The sequence below is a fragment of the Copidosoma floridanum genome, unplaced genomic scaffold (genome assembly GCF_036245765.1).
Source record: "Copidosoma floridanum isolate Cflo_tuat_1 unplaced genomic scaffold, Cflo_Japanese_pri ptg000019l, whole genome shotgun sequence".
NCBI lineage: Eukaryota > Metazoa > Arthropoda > Insecta > Hymenoptera > Encyrtidae > Copidosoma > Copidosoma floridanum.
The window spans coordinates 2,365,793-2,388,874 of NW_028321896.1; the positions used below are offsets into that span (position 1 = coordinate 2,365,793).

The 23,082-nt window shown below is 38.3% G+C and overlaps 1 protein-coding gene across 2 annotated transcripts; it reads left to right on the forward strand.

Annotated features, from left to right (window-relative positions):
* Positions 1-14,782: 14,782 nt before the first annotated feature.
* Positions 14,783-21,945, forward strand: ringer (tubulin polymerization-promoting protein ringmaker). Of its 2 annotated transcripts, none has more exons than XM_014349470.2 (4): positions 14,783-14,949; positions 19,629-19,993; positions 20,202-20,334; positions 21,077-21,945. In XM_014349470.2, exons 2-4 carry the CDS (start codon positions 19,656-19,658, stop codon positions 21,254-21,256), a joined length of 651 nt encoding a protein of 216 aa, XP_014204956.1. In that variant the 5' UTR covers positions 14,783-14,949; positions 19,629-19,655; the 3' UTR covers positions 21,257-21,945. The 2 variants fall into 2 exon arrangements, with proteins under 2 accessions (XP_014204956.1, XP_014204955.1); XM_014349469.2 differs by lacking the exon at positions 14,783-14,949 and adding an exon at positions 15,764-16,106.
* Positions 21,946-23,082: the final 1,137 nt, after the last annotated feature.

Sequence of the window (23,082 nt, forward strand, 5' to 3'; positions counted from 1 at the left end):
GTGTTCGGAAAGGCTTATATTTACGAACCCAAATATTTACGGCACGAGCCGTAACGAGGTTCGTAAAGAAGCCTTTACAAACAAGTTACGAATACTATTTTTCCGCCTGAGAACCCAAAATCAAACGGCAAAGGTGCTATTTTGAAGTTAGAAGGCGGAAAAAGTATTTTTCGAAAATCGAAAATACGTCATAACACCATCAGTAAGGTATAAAACTAAATTTACATTTTAGAGTCGCCATAAGGATAAAAAAAACAAAAATTGTAAGCCCTGAATGATTGAAATCGGTTAAAGGGTTCCTCAGATATTACTGATTACACACACACACACACACACACACACACACACACACACACCTATACAGACAGAAATTTACCAAAAATGATGTTTTTTGATTGCATGCACCCCAAAAAAGATTTCTAACATGTTAAGAAAATTTTTTCTGACCGATACAAAGCTTCCTTAACGAGAAAGCAAAAAGTGTTAAGGTAGAACATTTTTATTAACGACCATTCACCTAAGGTACATATTCGCCAAACCTCTCAAAATTAGTGATTTTAGTTATAGAATTCTGCTTAATTCTTTGTAATACTTGTCATGAGGAAAATTGTTTTAAAACTTTGAAATACTATTTACAGTGGCTTGCGAAAGTAAGAAAAATATTTTTTTTTATTTTAAAGGGTCAGCTAATACAGTAACAACTTCCACAACAAAAGTGGGACTGGTTTTATCACGGAATACAAGTGCTACATTTCATGAAGCTCCCCAAACGCACTCACGATCTCCATTATCTTCTCCCGGGCGGCAGCGTAACTTGGTGCCCTCACAGTTGCGCTCGCGGTCTCGTTCTCCTGGACGGCAGCGTGACTCAACGCCCTCGCAAGAGCGCTCGCAAGCGCACTCGCTATCTCGTTCTCCCAGACGGCAGTGCGACTCGACGCCACTGCGATCGCGCTCGCAGTCTCGTTCTCCCGGACATGAACGTTCTTCCACACGCTCGCGGTCTCGTTCTCCCGGACGGCAGCGCAACTCGACGCCCTCGCAATCGCGCTCACGGTCTCGTTCTCCCGGACGGCAGCGTGACTCGACGCCCTCGCAATCGCGCTCACGGTCTCGTTCTCCCGGACGTGAACGTTCTTCCACCCGCTCGCGGTCTCGTTCTCCCGGACGGCAGCGCGACTCGACGCCCTCGCAATCGCGCTCACGGTCTCGTTCTCCTGGACGGCAGCGTGACTCGACGCCCTCGCAATCGCGCTCACGGTCTCGTTCTCCCGGACGGCAGCGTGACTCGACGCCCTCGCAATCGCGCTCACGGTCTCGTTCTCCCGGACGGCAGCGTGACTCGACACCCTCGCAATCGTGCTCACGATCTCGTTCTCCTGGATGGCAGCGTGACTCGACGCCCTCGCAATCGCGCTCGCGGTCTCGTTCTCCCGGACATAAACGTTCTTCCACCCGCTCGCGGTCTCGTTCTCCCGGACGGCAGCGCGACTCGACGCCCTCGCAATCGCGCTCGCGGTCTCGTTCTCCCGGACGGCAGCGCGACTCGACGCCCTCGCAATCGCGGTCACGATCTCGTTCTTCCGGACGGCAGCGTGACTTGACACCCTCGCAATCGCGCTCACGGTCTCGTTCTCCCGGACGGCAGCGTGACTCGACGCCCTCGCAATCGCGCTCACGGTCTCGTTCTCCCGGACGTGAACGTTCTTCCACCCGCTCGCGGTCTCGTTCTCCCGGACGGCAGCGCGACTCGACGCCCTCGCAATCGCGCTCACGGTCTCGTTCTCCCGGACGTGAACGTTCTTCCACCCGCTCGCGGTCTCGTTCTCCCGGACGGCAGCGCGACTCGACGCCCTCGCAATCGCGCTCACGGTCTCGTTCTCCTGGACGGCAGCGTGACTCGACGCCCTCGCAAGCGCGCTCACGGTCTCGTTCTCCTGGACGGCAGCGCGACTCGACGCCTTCGCAATCGCGCTCACGGTCTCGTTCTCCCGGACGGCAGCGTGACTCGACGCCCTCGCAATCGCGCTCACGGTCTCGTTCTCCCGGACGTGAACGTTCTTCCACCCGCTCGCGGTCTCGTTCTCCCGGACGGCAACGTGACTCGACGCCCTCGCAATCGCGCTCGCGGTCTCGTTCTCCCGGACGGCAGCGCAACTCGACGCCCTCGCAATCGCACTCGCGTTCTCCTTTTCCCGGACGGCAGCGCGACTCGATGCCCTCGCAATCACGCTCGCGCTCACGGTCCCGAAGATCACGAAGATCAAGAACACGGAGACACTTAAGATCTGCTAGATCTCGACGACGTAATCAGAGTAAGCAAAGAAAACGCAGAAGAACATCTACTGAAAATAGTGAACTATGTCTTATCAAGGATTTAAAACCAAAATTGTACAAGACTTACGCAAAAATGAATCTTCACCGTCCAAGAGGTACAATATTTATATTATTGGTTCCGTATGAAATGTATTTTATGAAATTTCGCAAAATATTGAATCTGCTCACCGCAATAGGCTTCCTGCGCGTAGACGTCAGTTCCTCTTTATTTTTGCACGCAATCTTATGACATCACCAGATTTACGTGGCGGCCACCGCTTGAACTAATTTTCTGTTCAATAATAAGTAACATTTGCTTTCAGCAGAAAACGAGGACAGCACTGATGCGCAAGAGGCCTATGACATAAAGCATACCCGTGTACTAAAGAGTTATTTTGGGCATAACGGTTTTTACTAAGTACTAAAAAAAGCTATGTTTATTTATCCACGGGCAATCTATTATTACATGCATTTTATCAAAACCAATACAAAAGCAACAAAACAATATCATTAAATAATTTGTCTATTAAAAGCGTATTGAACTCTAAAATATACAGAACTCTAGAAAATTTATGTACATAGTCAGCATACATAACCACATAAAGGTGGATTAAGAATGTTTTAATTGTCGATTATTGCTAACGTACTGTTGTTTATTAAATTTATTAATATCGGAATTTTTAAGTTGTAATGTTTTTCGAGTGATTACGATAACATACAGTTTTGTTGGACACATTGGGAATCTAATGATTAACTGACATTTTTTAATAATTTTTATATTAATAAGTCCTCAACTGCTTGTAAGTTTATTGTGACTTGGTATTCTCCATAAGCAAAGCATCACATACCCAATTGAAAAAGTTCCATAAAAACTGATAGAAAATATTTTTGTCGGTTTCTAGTCGATTTTTGCACTAGGAAAACCATGTAAAACACAACAACGTTCAAAATTTAATGTTTCTCAATATCTATTTTTTTAAAAGCACAAGATTGAACATGAGTAAATGTACAACATTAGGTCCCACCATCCGGATGGTAACACCAAAACTGGGGGGTTCAAGTAATTTTAAAAGAATTATACTAAAAACTTTTTTTTTTTTTTTTTTTTTAATTTCATGTTAAATAGTTGAACCCTACCGTTTTCGTGTTGCCATCCGGATGGTGGGACCTAATGTTGTACATTTACTCATGTTTAATCTTGTGCTTTTAAAAAAATAGATATGAGAAATATTAACTTTTGAACGTTGTTGTGTTTTATATGGTTTTCCTAGTGCAAAAACCGACTAGAAACTGACGAAAATATTCTCTATCAGTTTTTATGGAACTTTTTCAATTGGGTAGGTAAAACCCGTTCTGTCCTATACAACCTTCAGTGTTAACGACAGTACAACTTATTTAAGGACGTTCACAAGCTACAGCAAAATATGTATGATATGGCTAAATTTTGGATATGTTGTAGTTTGCTATGAAAAAATTAGGCTTGATTTTTTTCAGATTTTTTTACCACGTATTTCGGCACATATAAAATGACAAAGTTAAAGCTTCAACGTGGGCCCTTATGACAATTTTTAAAAAGTTTATATCTTTTGACTTGAGTGTACGATTTTCAATCTTTTGGGCTTAAATTGTTGGTATTTTAAAAAAGAACAAATGTTTTCAAAATAAGAATTGCTTACCACGTAGTTATCTGCTAAATAACAAAATACTGTTTCTGAATTTACTGATATTGGTAATGCGCACCCGAAGTTCTTCTGCTAGCGCGGCAAATGCAAGTACGATTTGAATCGTTAGCGATTCAAAGTTTGTGGATATTATTAGATCGATGTGTGTGCATCAAAGATAAATTATGCTACATATTTACTGCTTTTTTCGGTGGTATACTGTCACTTCGTGATGGTGCACATTCATAATTTTTTAATCCGAGTTTCTGTACTCTTAATTAATTGTTGTAAGTCCTGTAACACTGGAACGGAGTTTCTTTTGCTTTTCGTCCATTTTTGAGGTTACTTAAATAAACAACCGCTCTTTGTCTCTCTTGTATACGTTCTATATATACTCATCACCATGCCTGTATATATGTATGATATACATATTGTGTTAGGCAGTGCTACCAACATTTATTTACTTACGAGTCTTCCTCCCTTCCCCCTAAAACGCATAACCCGCAACGAAGGTTGTGAACATCCTTAAATTATAGGTATACATAAAAGTTTTTATAGTCTGTAAGCTTTCTACGCTATGGTTTTATTTTATATTTCCAGTGTTTCGCAATCGGTACCAGAGATATGAAGTATTTCAGAATGAGGTAATAAAACGGAGAAACATACGTAAACCTTAGAAATCAGAAAAGCACATAACGATTAAAAATCCAACTCTTTTTATATTTTATTTAAATTATCGTTCAACTTTTTTAATTACATAGGTATACCTTGGGTTGGGAAGAAAAGTCGGAAAAAAGACATGGTCCATGATGAACAGAAAATCAAATGGGAGATTCCTCAGAGAATTAGCCAAGATTATGTGGAAGTCAGACTTACCATACATATGCTTGGATAAGACGAAACAGACTTGTGCTCAAGAAATCATGGATCGTACAGTTTTAGTACCTCCGCTTGAACTTGAAATATATTTAAGTAAGAGTGATTTAACTGTTATGTTAATTTCGTTAACGCAAAATGTAGATGCATGCAATTCAATTAAAAGAAAGTGTAGTAAAAATGTGTACTTAATATTTGTTTCATTATTTTCTATAAAACATTACGGACATTGGGATAAAAATTGTATGTACGTTTAATTCGAGGTAGGACCCACTTCTTTGCGTTAAAGAGCTGTACGAAAGAAAATAAAGTGGCCAACGGTAGAAGTAAAACCTTTCCAATTCAGGAGGTTCGCCAGTGGGATTTTTCGTTCACAGTAGTCGCAGCTCAGCTACTATATATATCGCGGCCTCGCACTCTCGCTGTGCTGTCTGCTATAAGTATAGTAGCATCCTTACTCTCGATAAATCCCAAAACAGTCCACTTCTTGGTTAAATATCTCAATAAAATTAACGCTAACTCCCAATTTTTTAAGTACGAGGAGAAAGAAGCTCGTGATCGTAGCTATACATCTGTGGTTTTTAATTTACTGACATGAGAATTTTTACAATTATATTTATCTAGTTACGGTAAGAATCAATTAGCTCGCCATCCTCGATCAGTGTGTCAGTACAATCTTCGCAAAGCTTTTTCGCCAAATTTTTCACACTAAAAGGATCTGAAATTTTCAGGGTAGGTTCATTGGGACTTCAATAACAACCTCTCAAAATTTCATCAAGTTCGTGAGACTTTTTGATTTACTGCTGAACCACCTTAAAGGTCTATTTTCATGGACGCTAGATTCCAGCAACTAGCGTATTGTACACGTGATGGCTGTCGGTAAGGTAGTTTAGCGTTTAGTTGAGTAAGTTTTCATCTTTTTTTTCTTTTTTTTTTATCCTACTGCTGGTCGCTAGAAGCTGAAGAAGAAGCTGTGGGTGCGTATACACGCTGCTGAAATTTGCGCGACAAAACTCTGGCGTCAGTACATCAGAGCAAATTCCTTACTAACGATTATTTTCCGCTCTGCAACAATTTTTCCGATACCTGTGACAGAATTTTTCTCTTACATAGCCGATAAATAATACTAAACTAGTTACTAATAGATAATTGTATGCATCAGAGTCTCTAAGAATGAGTGAGACAGTTCAAGTGCGTACTTGTAGACATTGCATGTGGTACATATAAGTATAAATATATAAATTGGTTGTACCCACAATTTTCTTTTATTCTTGCTGTTACTGCTAGATAAAGCCACGTACATAGCATACAAATTAATCAAGGCTTTATTTATTTTCTAACTTCTTAATCGAAGCATTGGTCTCTTGTACATTTATTTGTTTCAAAATGCACAATTGCAATACTTTTTTCCGATTCATTATAGTTTTTTTAGTTTCGCAAAATTCCGACGGGTCAAGAACCCTATGTTTACATGAAGCGGAAAATTCCGCGACGGAAACTTCATGGTTCAATCAACGTGAAGCTTAAGAAGGATCTATCGGAATAGCTGTGCTCTGATTGGTGTATGAAGTTTCCGTCGCGGAATTTTCTGCTCCATATAAACGTAGGGGTCTTGATCTGGCGTGACAGAAATAACCGTTGATGAAGGATTTGCTCTGATGTACCGACGCCAGAGTTCCGTCGCGCAAATTTCCGCACCGTGTCTACGCTGCCTAAATGTGTCAAGCTTTCTCAACTAAACGCTAAACTATCTTAAAGACAGTTATCACGTGATAAAGACGTATACAATATTTTTTATACTCTACCTGACTGACCGAATACAATTTTTCATGCAATATTCCAATTGTGCCGAATAGTTAACTTTCAATTCGTACACAGTACTGCACGTAAAATAAATAGCCAGGTGGCCACTATTACAGTGTCTGAAGTATATATTTGATTATTTCAGGTATATACGAAGATTTTTTGTATGCGAAATACAAGACTGCCACGAAAGAGTGGATTGAATTTGAAGTGAAACAAGCGACTATAGTCTTAACTAATTGTATAAGAGACTCTAGAAAAACTTTGTAATACTTTTAAATGTTCACTATAAAAAAGTTGATAGTTTCTATTAAATGTGCATTAGTTGTTTGAAGAAAATTTGATAAATAAAGATTATATTTGCAAACTGCAAAAATAATAATTATTGTACAAAGACCTACAGAATGAAACTACTGATACGTAAGTAATAACAATAAACTCCATTCTATTGTATACAATAAATACCTACTTTAAGAGAATTTTATATTTGACAAAATGTTAGTTTTAATATAATTGCTACAAATAAACTACTGCAGGAAGTTAGAAATTTTTTGCTACATCGGGACTTGTAATTTTTGACACGTGCAAAAAAATTAAAAAATGCCAATTTTCGGGTATTGCAAACCGCTAAAACTGACCTTAAACGCACACATATCGAAACGAAAGTGGGCTTTTTTTGTGGTTGGGACTTGTATTTTTTCGCACACGTGGGACTTGTATTTTTTTGCTACATCGGGACTTGTAATTTTTAATGCGTGCAAAAAAAAAAAAAATGCCGTTTTTTGGGTATTGCAAATCGCTCAAACTGACCTAAAACGCACACTTATCGAAACGAAATTGGGCTTTTTTTGTGGTTGGGACTTGTATTTTTTCCCACCCGTGGGACTTGTATTTTTTTGCTACATCGGGACTTGTAATTTTTAATGGGTGCAAAAAAAAAAAAAAATGCCATTTTTTGGGTATTGCAAACCGCTCAAACTGACCTAAAACGCACACATATCGAAACGAAAGTGGGCTTTTTTTGTGGTTGGGACTTGTATTTTTTCGCACACGTGGGACTTGTATTTTTTTGCTACATCGGGACTTGTAATTTTTAATGGGTGCAAAAAAAAAAAAAAAAAGCCGTTTTTTGGGTATTGCAAACCGCTCAAACTGACCTAAAACGCACACTTATCGAAACGAAATTGGGCTTTTTTTGTGGTTGGGACTTGTATTTTTTTGCACTAGCGGTACTTATTACTTTTGTAAGTGTCCGTTGACATTTTTTTAGCGAGTAACAAATTGCGATTATTATTTTAAAGTCTTATGAGATTATTATGACTAAATTAAAATAAGACAGACAAAAATTTTTAAGTACGAAAAATCAGCTGACGATTTGGCATCAGAAATCAGCTGATTAATCAGCTGACAAATCAGCTGATTTTTTCCAGCAGTGAAAGGTCAAGAGTATTGTAATTTTATAAATGTTGTCGATTTTATGAGCCATATAAGATAAGTAGAATATTGATAGTTTTGGAGGTCGATTTTTAGGTAAAAGATAAATTGTAAAGCAATTTAAATTAAGTGAGATCCAATGCTCCATTTTTAGGAGACTCTTCCTGTGTAACTGAACATCTTTTTTAAACTTTTTTTCTTTAGTTGTCTCTTTTGGACTTATTACTTTACATATCTATTTAATCATTGTTCAAGATTTCTGTAACAAATCTTGGCATGTACATATTATATAAGTTAGCTGTTTATTTAAACTAGAAAGTTAAAGGGCTGTGCTTCCGCGAGTTAATGATAAAAGGTCTAAAGTATTTTAATTTTGTAAATATGGCAGATTTTATAAGCCGTATAAGATAAGTGGAATATTTATACTTTTCAGGGTCCATTTACAGGTAAAAGACATATTGTAAACTTGCCTCAAGTAGCACAAAAAATGTTAACTTTTTATTATCTATCTATAAGATTCGTTGCGGCTGGTTTATAATTGATTAAATGGCTCTAATATAAGAAGTAACAATTATTTGGATCAGCGCCATCTAGCGGTCTTTATTTTTTGGCCAAAAGTGGCTCCCAAAATTCTCAATCAGAGCATTCACGATTAGAGCCATTTAGTCAATTATAAACCAGCCGCAACTTATGATAAAGCTATAAAATAAAAAAATAACGATACATGTGTTCTTGGCGGCAAGTTAACAATCTATTTTTTACTGAAAAATTTATCTTTAAAAGTATAAATACATAGGAGGTCTAATTTTGGTAGAAAATAGATTGTTAACTTGCCGCCAAAAACACACGTATCGTTATTTTTTCATTTTATAGCTTCATCATGAGTTGCGGCTGGTTTATAATTGATTAAATGGCTCTAATCCTGAATGCTCTGATTGAGAATTTTAGGAGCCACTTTTGGCCAAAAAATAAAGACCGCTAGATGGCGCTGATCCAAATAATTATTGCTGTTTACAGTAAAGTCACTTTATTAATTATAAAACCAGCCGCAAATAATCTTACAGATAGATAATAAAAAGTTGACGTAGTTTGTGCTGTTTACGGCAAGTTTACAATCTATTTTTTACTCAAAAGTCGACCTCTAAAAATAGAGATATTCATATGGTTTAATAAAATCGACCATATGGCATTACTTAGTAGTAATTTCTTTAATTACTACACATAACTTCACGTACATCTTACACCGTGCTCTCTTTACCAGAATGATAAAATCAGAGGCTGTAAAGTTATGTAGGTCGTGGTGGTAACGCCGCTTGGGGTGTTTGCCGCAATCGTCACCACCAAGTAATTTAAATTTGCACTCTAAGTTACTGTCAGGTCAGTTAGTCAACTACCTTGAATTAAACTGGGGCTATTTTTCGTAATCTGGCCAGTTAAAACAGCAAACGACGTGAAAGTCAAGAAAAAAGTGAAGATTTCATCGCTGTTGACTGTCGTCTGCTATTTTAACTGTCCAGATTACGGAATAGAGCGCCAGTTTAATTCAAGGTAGTTGACTTACCGACCTGATGGTAGCGTAGAGCGCAACCTTCAATTACTTAACCGACGGGAGGGGAACGAGGTAATATAAGGCCCGGCAAGCTTCAAAATAGGGAGAACGAAGGAAATACTCGGGCAGACAGGCAGAACGAAGGGAAGACTCGCACAGACAGGGAGAGTGAAGAGAACACTCGGAGAGATCGGGCAATTAATCGGGAACACACACACGCGTCTTTGCCTTATAATTAAGTATCTTGAATAAAGGTCTTTAAGGTTCCAAGGTTTTGATCGTTCTCGCGAAGCACCTCCTTACCTTTCGGTTTACCCACGTAACATCACCAATGGTAAGAAAAAATTCATTTCCCAAATTAGAAATTCAAACGAGAACGGTAGGTACTATTAATACAATAAAATCGATTCATGTTATCAGCACATTCGCATGCCAACGAACTGCGAGTAAACCATGCACGTACATCGACAGGTTTTGACGCGTGTGCACGAGCTAATAAGACAACCCCAACTATGTACATTCAACAAACCCTTACTTTCTCCCCATCAACTCTATTGCTGTACATATAAGTCGAGGCTGGTGCTGGAATGGGGCTATTGAACGTCCTTGACCAACTTTTCGTGTGTTGGTTCTGTATACTCTGCTGTAGCTGTTATTTTTATTGTGTACACGAACCCCTCAATTACACGTGGATTATACTTACAAACTTTACGGAAAGAATTTTCGTAGTGGCTGAATGAAATTTTCGTTAAATAGAATCCGGTAGAAAAATGAGCAAATAATATTAAATGGCAGTATTGATTAGTTTTTTGTGGTAAATTGACCTATTAGTAGTTCAAATAAATTAACAACTGTATGTTTGAGATGAAAAAATTAACTATTGATTTTCTCTTAGTAAAAATAGTATTCCACTAGTACAGGGTTGCTAAAAAAGTTGAAAAATTACAAAAGTTTAGTAACGTTGTTAGTCTTTTCTATGCCACAACTACATTGGATGAAGTAAATTAGAAAGAAAAATTTTTGATCGAACCGATTCAAAAAGATCAATAAAAACTTAACTTCAACTACGAGTTCAAAAATTATGGTGAAAGTTATTTGAATTTTTCTGGTTTTTTTGTTGTTGTTTTTTTTTTACTTCATCAATAACGTGTAAATAAAAATCCACTAAATTTTATAACTCTTTAATTACATCCATAACTACTTTTTTTCTAAAACTCGCAGTTTAAAAAAATATTAATTAGAGCTTTGCAAACTGAAATTAATGAAGAAAAATGAGAGTTTAAAAGCAATAATGATTGAGAATAAGCTACCAAATTAAGAAAAAGTTTGGATCACTGCAAAATCTAAACACAATTAAACAGTAACGGTTTCAGCGCATAATATATTCAAAATATTTAATAGTTTCAAAAAATATCTCGTAAAACTTTAATAATACAATTAAAAGATGTTTTGTTACTTCTGAGTTTTGAGTGGAAAAAGAAAAAAATGATCATATAGACATGCCTCACAATGAAATTGATTAATTTCTAAATTTATATAAATCTTTGTCGCGCATTTTTCTTGTTACAAAACATTCCAAGAACAAATAATTGTGAATAACTACAAATTTAGATAAAATGTTAATTTTTAAACTATTTAATCAGTTAACATATTCTTGTTTATTTCTGATTACTTCGGTCACTAAGTTGAAGAAAATAAGTTAACAAACTGTCTTATTAGCTTATTTTCATACAATATTGCTCAGTGCACATCAATAATGTTACAGATCGAAAATGCCTTTTATTGATTGAGTATTAAAAATCTTTCCAATTTAATATTTATTCAATATCTGTATATTTTAAAGCTATATAACAAAAGAAATTGTCTAGTCATCTTAAAAAATAGTAATGGCATCATAACTTTTGGTAAAGGTGAACAATAACATGTGTTCATAAAAAAAAATTTATGAAAAATATCGGTTTAATGTTCATTAGTTATTAATAAACGATATTACTCGATGTCGACTTAAATGCTCACTGCTGAGTTTTATATTTTGAATCAATTAAATTTTTCCAGACAATTAAGAGTCACTAAAAAATATGACGTTATCTTTATTACTATTTTATTTAATTGTTAAATATATAGTTTTTAATAGAACCTATCAGTAAATAATTTTGTCGATTCAACGATTTTTCACTTATTTAATCAACAACATTTTAAAAATCGACCAATAAAATTTTTTTAACTGAAAAAAAATCTAACACAGCTAGTAAATGTTAAAACTAATAAAAAAAATTTTTTCAATTGTTTTTTACCATAAAAAAAACTATGAGCTGTGAACACGTTTATACGTCCGATAATAAACACGGTTTGAAAAAAAAAAAAAAAAAAAAAAAACCGCTTTGACACTTTGATTCTATAATACAAATATGCAAGGGCAATAACGAAAAGTTTAGATAGGAAAAAAAAATCAAGATTTTTCACTTGGTAATTTTGTTTGAGAACAAAGCAAATTGCATACACATCACCAAGCAGAGCAAAAAATAAACACGTAAATCAGGTCGTAAAGGGCTCGTGTGGAATATAGGTTGCCAGACTTTGGTAACGGCATGCATGTGTACACGTCTATAAGTACTTACGTGGGGAGAAAAAGAGTCAAGAGTGTATGTATATATGCACTACAGGTGAGAAATAGAGAGAGAGAGAGAGAGAGGCACAGTTTTACATGCAAGAGTAGACGTAGGTATACACACCTACACCCATCCCTTTGTCTTCATTCGAGTACCTATATCTATACATATACTTTCGATGGGCAAGAAAAGAGGGTGGCACATATTAACCGACTCCCGCAAATAATCGATCACTTCGCTATGGTTAGCTGCACGGCAAAGGGCACTCCCTTTCAGCTCTTATTACTACATGTTTTTTTTTTTTTTTGTTTTTTTTTTCTATCGTGTAAGTGAACTCTTCGAAGAGCTCGATCTGGAAATCCCATCACTGATGGGTAGTACATAATTTCTAGAGAGAGTCAAGTTCCTGATTTTCTTCCGTAGAACACATTTTATTCAAGGCTCTACACATTTTATACAAATAAATGAATTAAATTCTGCAACATATAAATCTGTGAGCATTGGATCAACAGCTAAATTAATTTATCCCCAACTAATAAACCAGATGTAGTGAATCATACAAATTTTCGAAATGCCGAAACTCCTACAACAGACCACGAGGATGCTTGGATTTGGAAAAGTTAAAAAATAAAATTTATCGATATTTGACAAAGTTTTTATTAAATGTAGTGAAAAAAATCTCTATGCTTGTGTAAATTACAAGTAAAAAAAAATTTTTTTTTATCGATTAGTTGCCACAAGCTGATTAGCACCTGTCTGTGTGTAACTTGGGTGGTTGGGTGGCCACGGGTGCTATTGAAATGAAACATTGTAATTGCAGCTTTTCGTGCTTGCGGTGAGGGGTTTTAGGGTGTACCATGACACGAGTGATCTCGTACACACGCAAATATCTCATTAGTAACACTAAACGTACGTAAAGTCCATATCCAATTTAGTACCAAAATGTACGTTTTCCAAAGTCTTTTACGTAAAAAAAACCTTCAACATGCACAAACAATATTAACATCCGTACCAAAATTCAGTAATCTTCAATCAAACGTACGCACTTTTTCCGTACACGTGAATAGATGTATTAGTTTATCAATTTGAAAAAATGAATAATCAATTTTCTTCTTTTGATCTCATCGCACTGTACAACCAGTCAATTTCAATATTTTTATTTACGATAAAATGTGTGCCCTCCAGTCCATGCAAACACTTTTAATCGAACAAACCAGAAAATACTCCAATAAACTGTCGACCCCTCGACCGTACACTCGATCTCACAAATAAAACATACAATTATTGCTCGGCACACAGTGTACAGGCATCCCCCGACAGTTTTCACGGCCACGGTATAGGCCTTAACGAGCGACAATATCACATATTTATAAAACACACATCGTAAGCTTTAATGCCGCGTGCGCCGTGTACAGGTACACGTAGCAACGATAGATACACGCGCTCATCGGATAAGTCCTCGGGCTTGTGTATGTAACGCAACCAAGTGTGGAGGATACATAATTCAAAGTCGCAGGGGAGTGGGGATCGATTAAAAATCGCAATTGAGGCCTCTGTGCGCTCGTCTGTGTCACACTTACTCTGCACGCATCGCATGCCATGCATATATTAATTCGTAGACGAACTGGGTATATACGCATATGAGCTTTAATTTGTAAAGTTAATCGGCTGTGCGATCGTATAATGACGCGTGAAGCCATTGACGATGCGAGTGCCCTACTGCCTTGATCTTGGCATGATCTCTGCTATGCGCTCGCGGTCACTTTGTTCTCTCTGACCATTTTTCCTGGTTTTCAACGGTCAACGTTGTTCCCCCATCAAGTTAACGAAAAACTCGGATGATGACGTGGTTTTTACCTCTACCTAAGGTGAACATCGATCCGACCCCACATATATATACATATATATATATATATATGTAAATTGAGTGACCTTCAAGTTTTCTTAATAGTCTCACTTGGGTGTAACCCACTTGACAAACAATATTTCGATTATCTCCCCTAGCTTCGGCTGACAAGTATTATATCGAATGACAATCTTAACTTAATTTCCATCAACTCCAAATCCCTTGATGGCTACAACAGAATTAGCTGAGCGGCATCAATGCTTCTCGTCTCCGTGGTGTCAGGGAATTTCGGGATATGCATCCAATGTCGTGACGAGCAAAAAAAAAAAAAAAAAAAAAAAAAAAAAAATCGCATGCTACAAGTATGTATACATAACTCGTCTATCGTGACAACGACCGATTTATAGATATATCTATGCCTATAAGTACATGACAATGAAAATAAGTGACGCGGCCCTCAACACCGTCTCGTCCTTTGGGTCACACTTTCCAGTTCAGCGCGCAACAGTTGAGCTTTCGGACCAGGTGGTAATACATATTTATACACGTTTGCAAGAGACGCGCGTGTGCTATCAGTGCTCGCGCCTACGCGCACACACGTAAACGCGCGTGTGATTGCACTAGGCGTGGGGAGGTCGAGTCCTTCCAGCCGAAGCGAACGAAGCGTCAGCCAGTTTAGCCGAGGACCGCCGTCTGGGTGGTCGTTATTGGTCTTGTTGTGCTTTGCGCCAAACTCACCTATAGATCGTACGCTCGCGGTGGAGCTTTACAGCTTTGGGTTTCGAGGGCTATTTTTTTTTCTGGTAGGCCTATACAGTGTGGTTTTTTCCACCTCAGAGGAGACCAAAGATACAGGTGATTGAAATCTGGACTTTTCTTTCTTTTTATTGTTTATTGTGTGCGTGTGGATTGTGTAAATGTTCCATCAACGAGCAAAACAATCCGAGGACCGCGACTTGTGGGAGCACAGTGGATTTTTGTCCGCGTTGCGCAACTTCCAATATCGTAACGCACCGGCGGAGCCAAACTCGATTCGTAGCGATTGTGTCATCGAACAGCTTCCCACCGATGTCTTACTCCTCGGGATCGACAAATGTGGCCGTGACGTAATTTCTACGCAACACTCGACTCGAGTCTCTTGCCTTTTTTCGATGAAAGCACGCGAAAAGCAAAATTTTTCCCCAAAAACAATGGCACGCACCTCCGAGCCACACCTACGCGTGTACGCGCGTGCAACAGAGCTTCCCCATCTCTTCCCGAAAAAAACCGCAGTGGAGTGAATGATGCGATACCGCAGTATTGGCCAGCTGTCAACAAAGGTGTCTCGGTCCCTCCGTGGAGCAGCTTCCCTGGCCTATACGCGCGTCTGTCCCCCTGTAGAGAGAGAAGCTCGTTAGAAATTCACCGCGCGTCGGCAAACACGCGTAGACGCGGATGAGAGGAGCCATTTACCGCGTAGGTAAAGAAAGAAAAAAACTCGGTGAAAATTGAATGAGGGCATTCTTCTTCGGTGGACTTTCCGGTGATAAGGGAACGGGGGATGAGGGGGTCCAAAAGCTCGACAGAGGGGATCGATAGAGGACCTGCGCGCTCCAACGTTTGCCCCCTTCCTCGCGAGATTCGCGGCCGGCGCAGTTTCCGGAGCGCAAGCTTCTACCGCTTTCTCTCTCTCTCTCTCTCGCTGGGGTGTTCTGGTTTTTTTTTCTCTCTCTTCCCTCTCGCGTGTGGTATCGCACACGTATACGCGTGGTCTAGATTTTCCCGTGCGCTAATGTATGGGTAGCAACGGCGCTGGACTCAGTTTTACGCGTGGAGCTTGCAAGCTCTGGTGCTCGGACGGTTCTATTTTCGGGAGGTTTTTGCGACGCGCGTGTGGGTTTGGATTGCACGGGAGCAGTGCGTTAAGTGCCCTGGAGTGTTTTTTCGAGCTTTTCTCGCCTGGTTTTACCTTTGCGGTAACACTGCGACAAAGAGAAAGAGCTTTCCGGCAAAGTTGGTGTACAAGTGGCGAGGTGCGTTGAGCGTACAGTTGTGTATGTTGTTTTTTTTTTTTCAATTTCTAAGTCTTGTGTCCTGTGAGGATTATTATCTTTCGCATGACCCCAGGAATGCGGGGAAATTCGTGAGCATTGAGTGACTAAGGCTTTTTTAAGCCCTGAAAAGTTTTATCGCCAAGAGTACTCGAGAAATGTGGGGGGTTGCTAAAATCGTAAGTTAAATCAAAGTCTAGTTGAAAAACGTTAATAATACTTTTGTCAGGTTAATACCCAAAGGTGTCTGCAAAAAAAAACATTCTCTCTTTCTTTCGGGTTTCTTAATGGAATTGATCACGCATATTTATATGTGTGCCGGTAAAATCGCAAAAAAGAGAAACCACGTCATAAACAAGTGAAATTTCCGTTTTTCTTACACCTGCGAAATTTAATCCACTAAATATCGAAACAATTAAGTACCAAACTAAACTATACGATTGGAAAGTACATATAACGTGAGAACACAAATAAAATTGTACATAAAAAGTAAAACTACCTCAGTATAAGTTAGTGTACAGTGGAAAGGATGAAAACAAGGCAACTAAATAGATGATGTATTACTGCAGTCGTCGGTGACTGAATTATTAACTTTGAATTTGTTAACAAGTGTAGAAACACGCAGTACACGGGAACGAAGCACGCGACTCTCTCTCTCGCACGCGCGCGTGCTCTATTAATTTTTGATTTCACGCGTCGCTTGTTCTTGGCTCACAAACACACCGTTAACTTTCATTTTCAATTAAAAATATATCCACCATCAAACTTAACTACACGGTAATTTTTGTTAATTGATAAGTCGAATTTTTTTATGGTACTACTATTCAAATTCGTACCTTGTATCGATCGCAAAATGAGAGTGACTACAACTATTAAATCGTAAACTTCTTAAAATCGATTTCAATAGTATGGTCATGTATGGAAATGAATTCCTAAATTTTTTTACGAAATTTTCAAAAGCATCCTTAAAATTTTGTAACCTTTTTAATTTCCATGCAAAAGCTTTGTAAGTATTTTTTACGTAACGTCTTGAAAACAAGACGTAAGAATTAATTTTCAGGTGTACATGAAATATTAATGGATTGTAGTGTAAGCTTTGTAATATCAATAATATTTCAATAACGTATGGAAATATAACCCAATGATTTAAATTATTCATAAGGTAGCTTGTTACAAATCTCATTAAAATAATTTGTTTATCAAAAGGCCGAAGAAATTAACAAATTTTTGTCTTAAATTTAAAAATGTGATTTGGATTTGGGACTTGAATTGCATTGTAACTTTAACCTTATAAAAAATTCCGTAAAATTCAGTCAATATTACGTCATTTAACCACATATAACGAATGTTACAAGTGATCATGACGGCACATCTATAGACGGGCGAGAGAACGATGACAACAGAAGTATAATAGTATACAACTTACACACGCAGTTGCGGTAATTTCTCGATAAGACAACATGTATACGTATGGGTATGCCCGTGTAATCTCCATTTTTAGACACGAATCGCGAACACCTCGCGAGTTCCCGCACGTACGACATGTGTTTGAGTGTATTATACAATGTATACATATCGGCTTTTTTATTTGTACGTACAGACGTCGATACATCAAAAATGACAAGTCTATTCTCGAAGATACTATACATAGATATGATGTAAAATTTTGGTACATGAGATAATTCGACCATTAAATCTATATTGTAATTGAAAAGTGCTTAGCGTGTTACTGCATCTTGAATGTATTTTTTTCATCACGGTTTGTGCACGAAAAAAAAAAAAAAAAAATGCCATAGCAAAAAATTTGTGTACACCTGCGTGTACGTGTCTTCCACGCAAGGAAACAAAATACAATAGGAGACAGCTTCATCTATTACCTGCACGGGGTTCTCTTTAACCGGTACGATTTTCCGCTTCTTCTCCTGGCTCTTATGGCTGTATGCTTACGTGGGTACCCTTGTCTGAGTTTTCTTCTCTTTCTCTCGTTTGAAAGCCCATACGCAGGTGTGTAACAGTGTACGTGAGAACCAAGGGGCTTTGAGGACTTTTCTATTGTGAGTGTATGAGTAGGTATATAATATATTGCACGCAGTGCAGAGATCGTTGAATATAAATATATGCATTGGGACGCGACGAGGTGCGCGCGATAAACGAAGCGTGCGTGGAAAAGCTGGATATCGTGCGTGTACGGTACTTTTTAATTTTTTTTTTTTTTTTTTTTTTTTTTTTTTTCGCACCGGTGTGGGATTGCCCCCTCTTGTTTGTGCACACACAGTGCGCACTCATTTAAATATTTGCACGTGCAGTGTATCTTGTGCACGGCTTTTTTTATAATTGAGGTTTGCAATTAAGCCAATTAGGCGTTTCTTTTTTTTCTTTCTTTTTTTCACGGGTTGGATTCACGTACATGGTTTGCAAAGCATGGGCTTTTCACGAGTCTCGCTGCCAGCGATTCACATTTGGCGAGATAAACGGAAGAATACGGTGATTACATTAAAATTGACCACAAAAAAATTATCCTTAATGGGTGCGATGATTTTGTTGTATGATGGAAGCGAAGATAGTTAAAACTCGGGGAGAGCGATGTACGCGCGCTCTTTGATGGAATTATCATTTAGATTAGATAGAGACGATGTACACCGCGTTGATCTTTTGATGCCATCGGAATTCGTGGGTTATCCAATAGAGTATATACTTAGCTTTGCGTGGTAAGTTTTTTTTCTTCCATCGGATGTGTTTGCCGAAATTTCGCAATGTGGTGTAAAAAAAAAAAAAAAAAAAAAAAAAAAAGATAGAACATCCTTCGCACTTGCGGTGCTAAGCTTACAGGTTGCTTTGAGTGAGCATGTGTTTTGCGGATAAAATTTTACATCGACTGCAGGTTTATAGTTTTGGAATATTCATGCGTTCAGTGGTTGCGTATATATATTATGTACGTTGACGCGCGTGTAGCGGATGCTCGAATGGGATGAGTAATTGTTTTTGAGGTCGGAAATATTGTGAAATAGTATCTTTATTGGCGCCGAAGCGTATATAATATATTTCTTGCACTATTAAAATTTTTCTGGATTAAACACAAGTGCACGCGTACATGGAGAAAACTAAAGTTAAAATATATTGTTACTACGAACTTGATTAAATTTTTTTTTTGTATTGAAGATTCACAATGTAATCAATCGCTTTTTAATTTGACTTTCAGTTTAAATTGTTTTTTTAATTGGCAATTAAACTCAATTGTCAATTAAAATGCGAACAAACTGAGAATTAAATTTTAATTGTTTCGCTAAGAAATTTTAATATCGCTGAACCTTAACTGGCACAACTGTCAAAAAACTTTAAAATAATTATAACTTAATCAAATTGTGGTGAAAGTAAAAAAAAAATTAAAAAAAAAAAAAAAAAAAATGGCGCAGTAAAGGGATCTGATATTCTCGGTAATATTCAGCGAAATTTCGTATCGGCAACTAAAAAATAAAATCGTAACGAAAGAAACATCCATTGCAGTAAATCAAAAGAGAGTATACCGACTGAATGATGGCATCGGAAAACAACGTAGCCAAAAAAGACGAGCCGCCCAGCAACAACGAGGAGAAGCCAACCCCGGCCGAGGCGGCGAACAACCTGGCCAACGATGTGGCCAGTTTAAAAGTGGCCGAGGCCGAGCAGCAGCGCCCGGGCAGCACGAGCCCTTCGACCCCGGCTGGCTCCTTCCTCGCGGGTTTCAAGGCTTTCTCCAAGTTCGGGGACACCAAGAGTGACGGGAAGCACATCACCCTCAGCCAGAGCGACAAGTGGATGAAGCAGGCCAAGGTCATCGATGGCAAGAAAATCACCACGACCGACACCGGCATCTACTTCAAGAAGCAAAAGTGAGTACGTTTTTAAAATGCTTGTCTTAAATGCTTGTCTGATGGAGGAAAAGGGTCGTCGGCTCGAGCGAAGGAAATCCGTACTCCGAGAAACTCGGTGAACGACATACACACGTATGGCTTCGGTGTGCTTGCACGGCTCGAATGTGTGTCAAATATGTATACACCTGGTATTGAATGCCTTTTTTTTTTTCTCCACCGATGACAGGTCGATGAAGCTCAACATCGAACAGTACAAAGCCTTCCTGGACGAGCTGGCCAAGAGCAAGAAAGTCGACCTGGTGGCGATGAAGAACAAAATGGCCAACTGCGGCCCGCCCGGGATAACCAATACTGCTGTGGTATGGACTTTACTTTACCTCTGTTCTCGGCTTATTCATCTTGATCATCCAAAAAAAATTTTCTCTTTGTCCGTTAAAACTAAACTATACAACGCGATTTGACACACGCCAATTCCACGCCTCGAGGGACGATTAATTTCTTTTTTTTATCAATTACACATTGCTATTGTTGGCCATCGAATAATGTCATCGGAAGCTTTATATATTTACCGGGGGGTTTGATTTTGCTCAATTGATCGCGGAGTAAAAGTTACATCAACCGTTTTTACCGTGAAACTGAACTAACCACGGAGTCTTTTTATCATTAGGGAAAATGCATGTGTCACTGACAATGCCGTTTATAAACTCTGTGGTTACCGGGTTATGGTACGGGATGGTGATATTGCATTTTGATCAATCATCTTGCTACTCCTTTTTCTTTCATCGTGATAAAAATCACCCCCAAGTATAGATTATGTACGTGCCTACCTCCATGGTACAAAAATATCACCAATACAATCTTAATTCTTCCGATTGATAAGTTTATCCTACGGATAACAGTCTAAGGTTTATCAACTCTGGCTAAAAAAACCTTGTCCGCATCGTATCTGAATGGCGCGTACCCGTATCTAATCTTCGTTGAAACCAACGCTTGGATGACGCTTTGAAAGAAATTTTCTCATGTTTAAAAAAAAAAAAATATATATATATACATATATATAGATACATGTGTATGGAGTGAAACCTTGAAATGTGCCAACAGGGTGGCAAGGCAGCGTCGACGGTGGACAGGCTGACCGACGTGACAAAGTACACGGGCTCGCACAAGCAGCGCTTCGACGAGTCGGGCAAGGGTCGGGGCATAGCTGGCCGTAAGGACTTGACCGACAAGTCGGGCTACGTGCAGGGCTACCAGAACAAGGACACCTACAAGGGCCAGTAGAGGACAAAGGAGAAAGAGAAAAAAAACGATATCCACACCTTGGACGTCTCCGGTGTTTTTAGTGGGATGGCGTATACAATGGAGGATACACACGTCCGGGGAAGAGATATACGAAATTTTTATGGAAGTTACAGGAGGGGTGACGTTAAAAAAGGAGAGAAATCCACATTTTCCACGTCGCTTTCGCATGCACACGCTCGCGAGTTTAAACGTTTAGGAGTGCAACTGTTGATTTGGGTGGTGTACGTGATGATTATGCGTCTATCCGTGCAGTTTGCATGATTTCCGAAAATGGGGTGGTTGATTCATTCACCCTCTCGCGATTAGAACGTCAGGGTGGCGGATTTCGGGTTTGGATGGAACTTTGAGGAGTGCCGGAACTTTTAAGTATAGCCACGTGCCTCTGGACTCTGAGTTTTTTTATATCCAAGCAAATAAACAGTTTAAAAATAACACTTGGACGAGCATGATGATCTTTGTTCGTCCAATATTTGGTGAATATTCCATCAATGTCATTAGGCAAAAATGGCACTTACTTCCATGGTCACGCCAGCGAGAAGGAGTTAATGTATTAGCAGTGCATGTAACTATTTCATTGCGACTTTTTGCAGCTTAAAAATACCTAGGTCCTAATGAGGTCGATTGAGTATACCAACGAAACATTGAACCAACAAAAATTACATACATAAATCTGGAGCTGTTTGGCAATATTGATATCTAAGTTTTTTACTTCCTAAACATTGCTGGACTACCAAAAAAGTATATATAAGAAAAAACATCGATTGAACTGTTAAGACTTGTGTCTTGATCGCATTCAGTTGTGGTGTTCCAACCTTGAGAAAACTGAAGTTGAACCCTCAAGACTTTGTCAAATCCCTGTATCTTTTAAACAAGAGCTCTAAATAATGAAACATATCTGTACTTCGAGGTTGTTACTTTGGTTTTGATTTGCACTAGAACTTCCTGTAACTGTTGCTTACGTTTGAGACACCAGTACGAGTATAAAAGTACAATCGACATTTCTCGTTATACAACTGTGGCTTTAAAATAGCCGAACATCGTGACTTTTTCTATTTATTGGCACAAGAAAGCATAAATCCCAAAGTTTTGTATAAATCCGTAACCCACAACCCTGACATCATTCTAATTATCAATGGGGATCATCAGCACAAACAGCAATTTTAACCACGTCGTTATTTTTAATATATAATATATATGAGTGATACGAGTTAGCCACAATAGGATTAAATCCCAGGAGACTTTGGTGACTCTCTGCAGGCGTGCATTGTGTGATTGCCTCTTTCGTTAAAATTTTTACATACAGTTTATTTGCAATTTTTGTATGAATTTTTTTTTTTTTTTTTTTTTTTCTTTTATTAAAATGGCATGGAGAAGAAGACAATTATCGTTTAAATGCATAGATGTTAGTTTTTACATATGCGTAGTGTATGTGAAGATGTGCTTCACATTCATATGCATAATATATAAATGGCATTGGTTGTATGCTGCATTTTAAAATAATTTTGTATTATTTTACAATTCGTAGTGTGAATACTTTGATGTTAGTTGTACTCTAGAATTTAGCGGTTGCCAAAAATATTTTATCCCCGAGTCAAACAAGATTTATTTATTATGTTAATGTCACATGTATGAAGTCAACTGTTAATAATTTTCAGTTTTTTTTCTTTATTCATTAGTTAATTTTTTTTGTAATAATAATTTTAATCATAGTCTGATTTTAATACTTAAAAATTCAAGTTAATACAAAAAAAGATTTAGGTAATCTTACTGTTTATACTACTCTTTTGTCATTTTTTATACACATA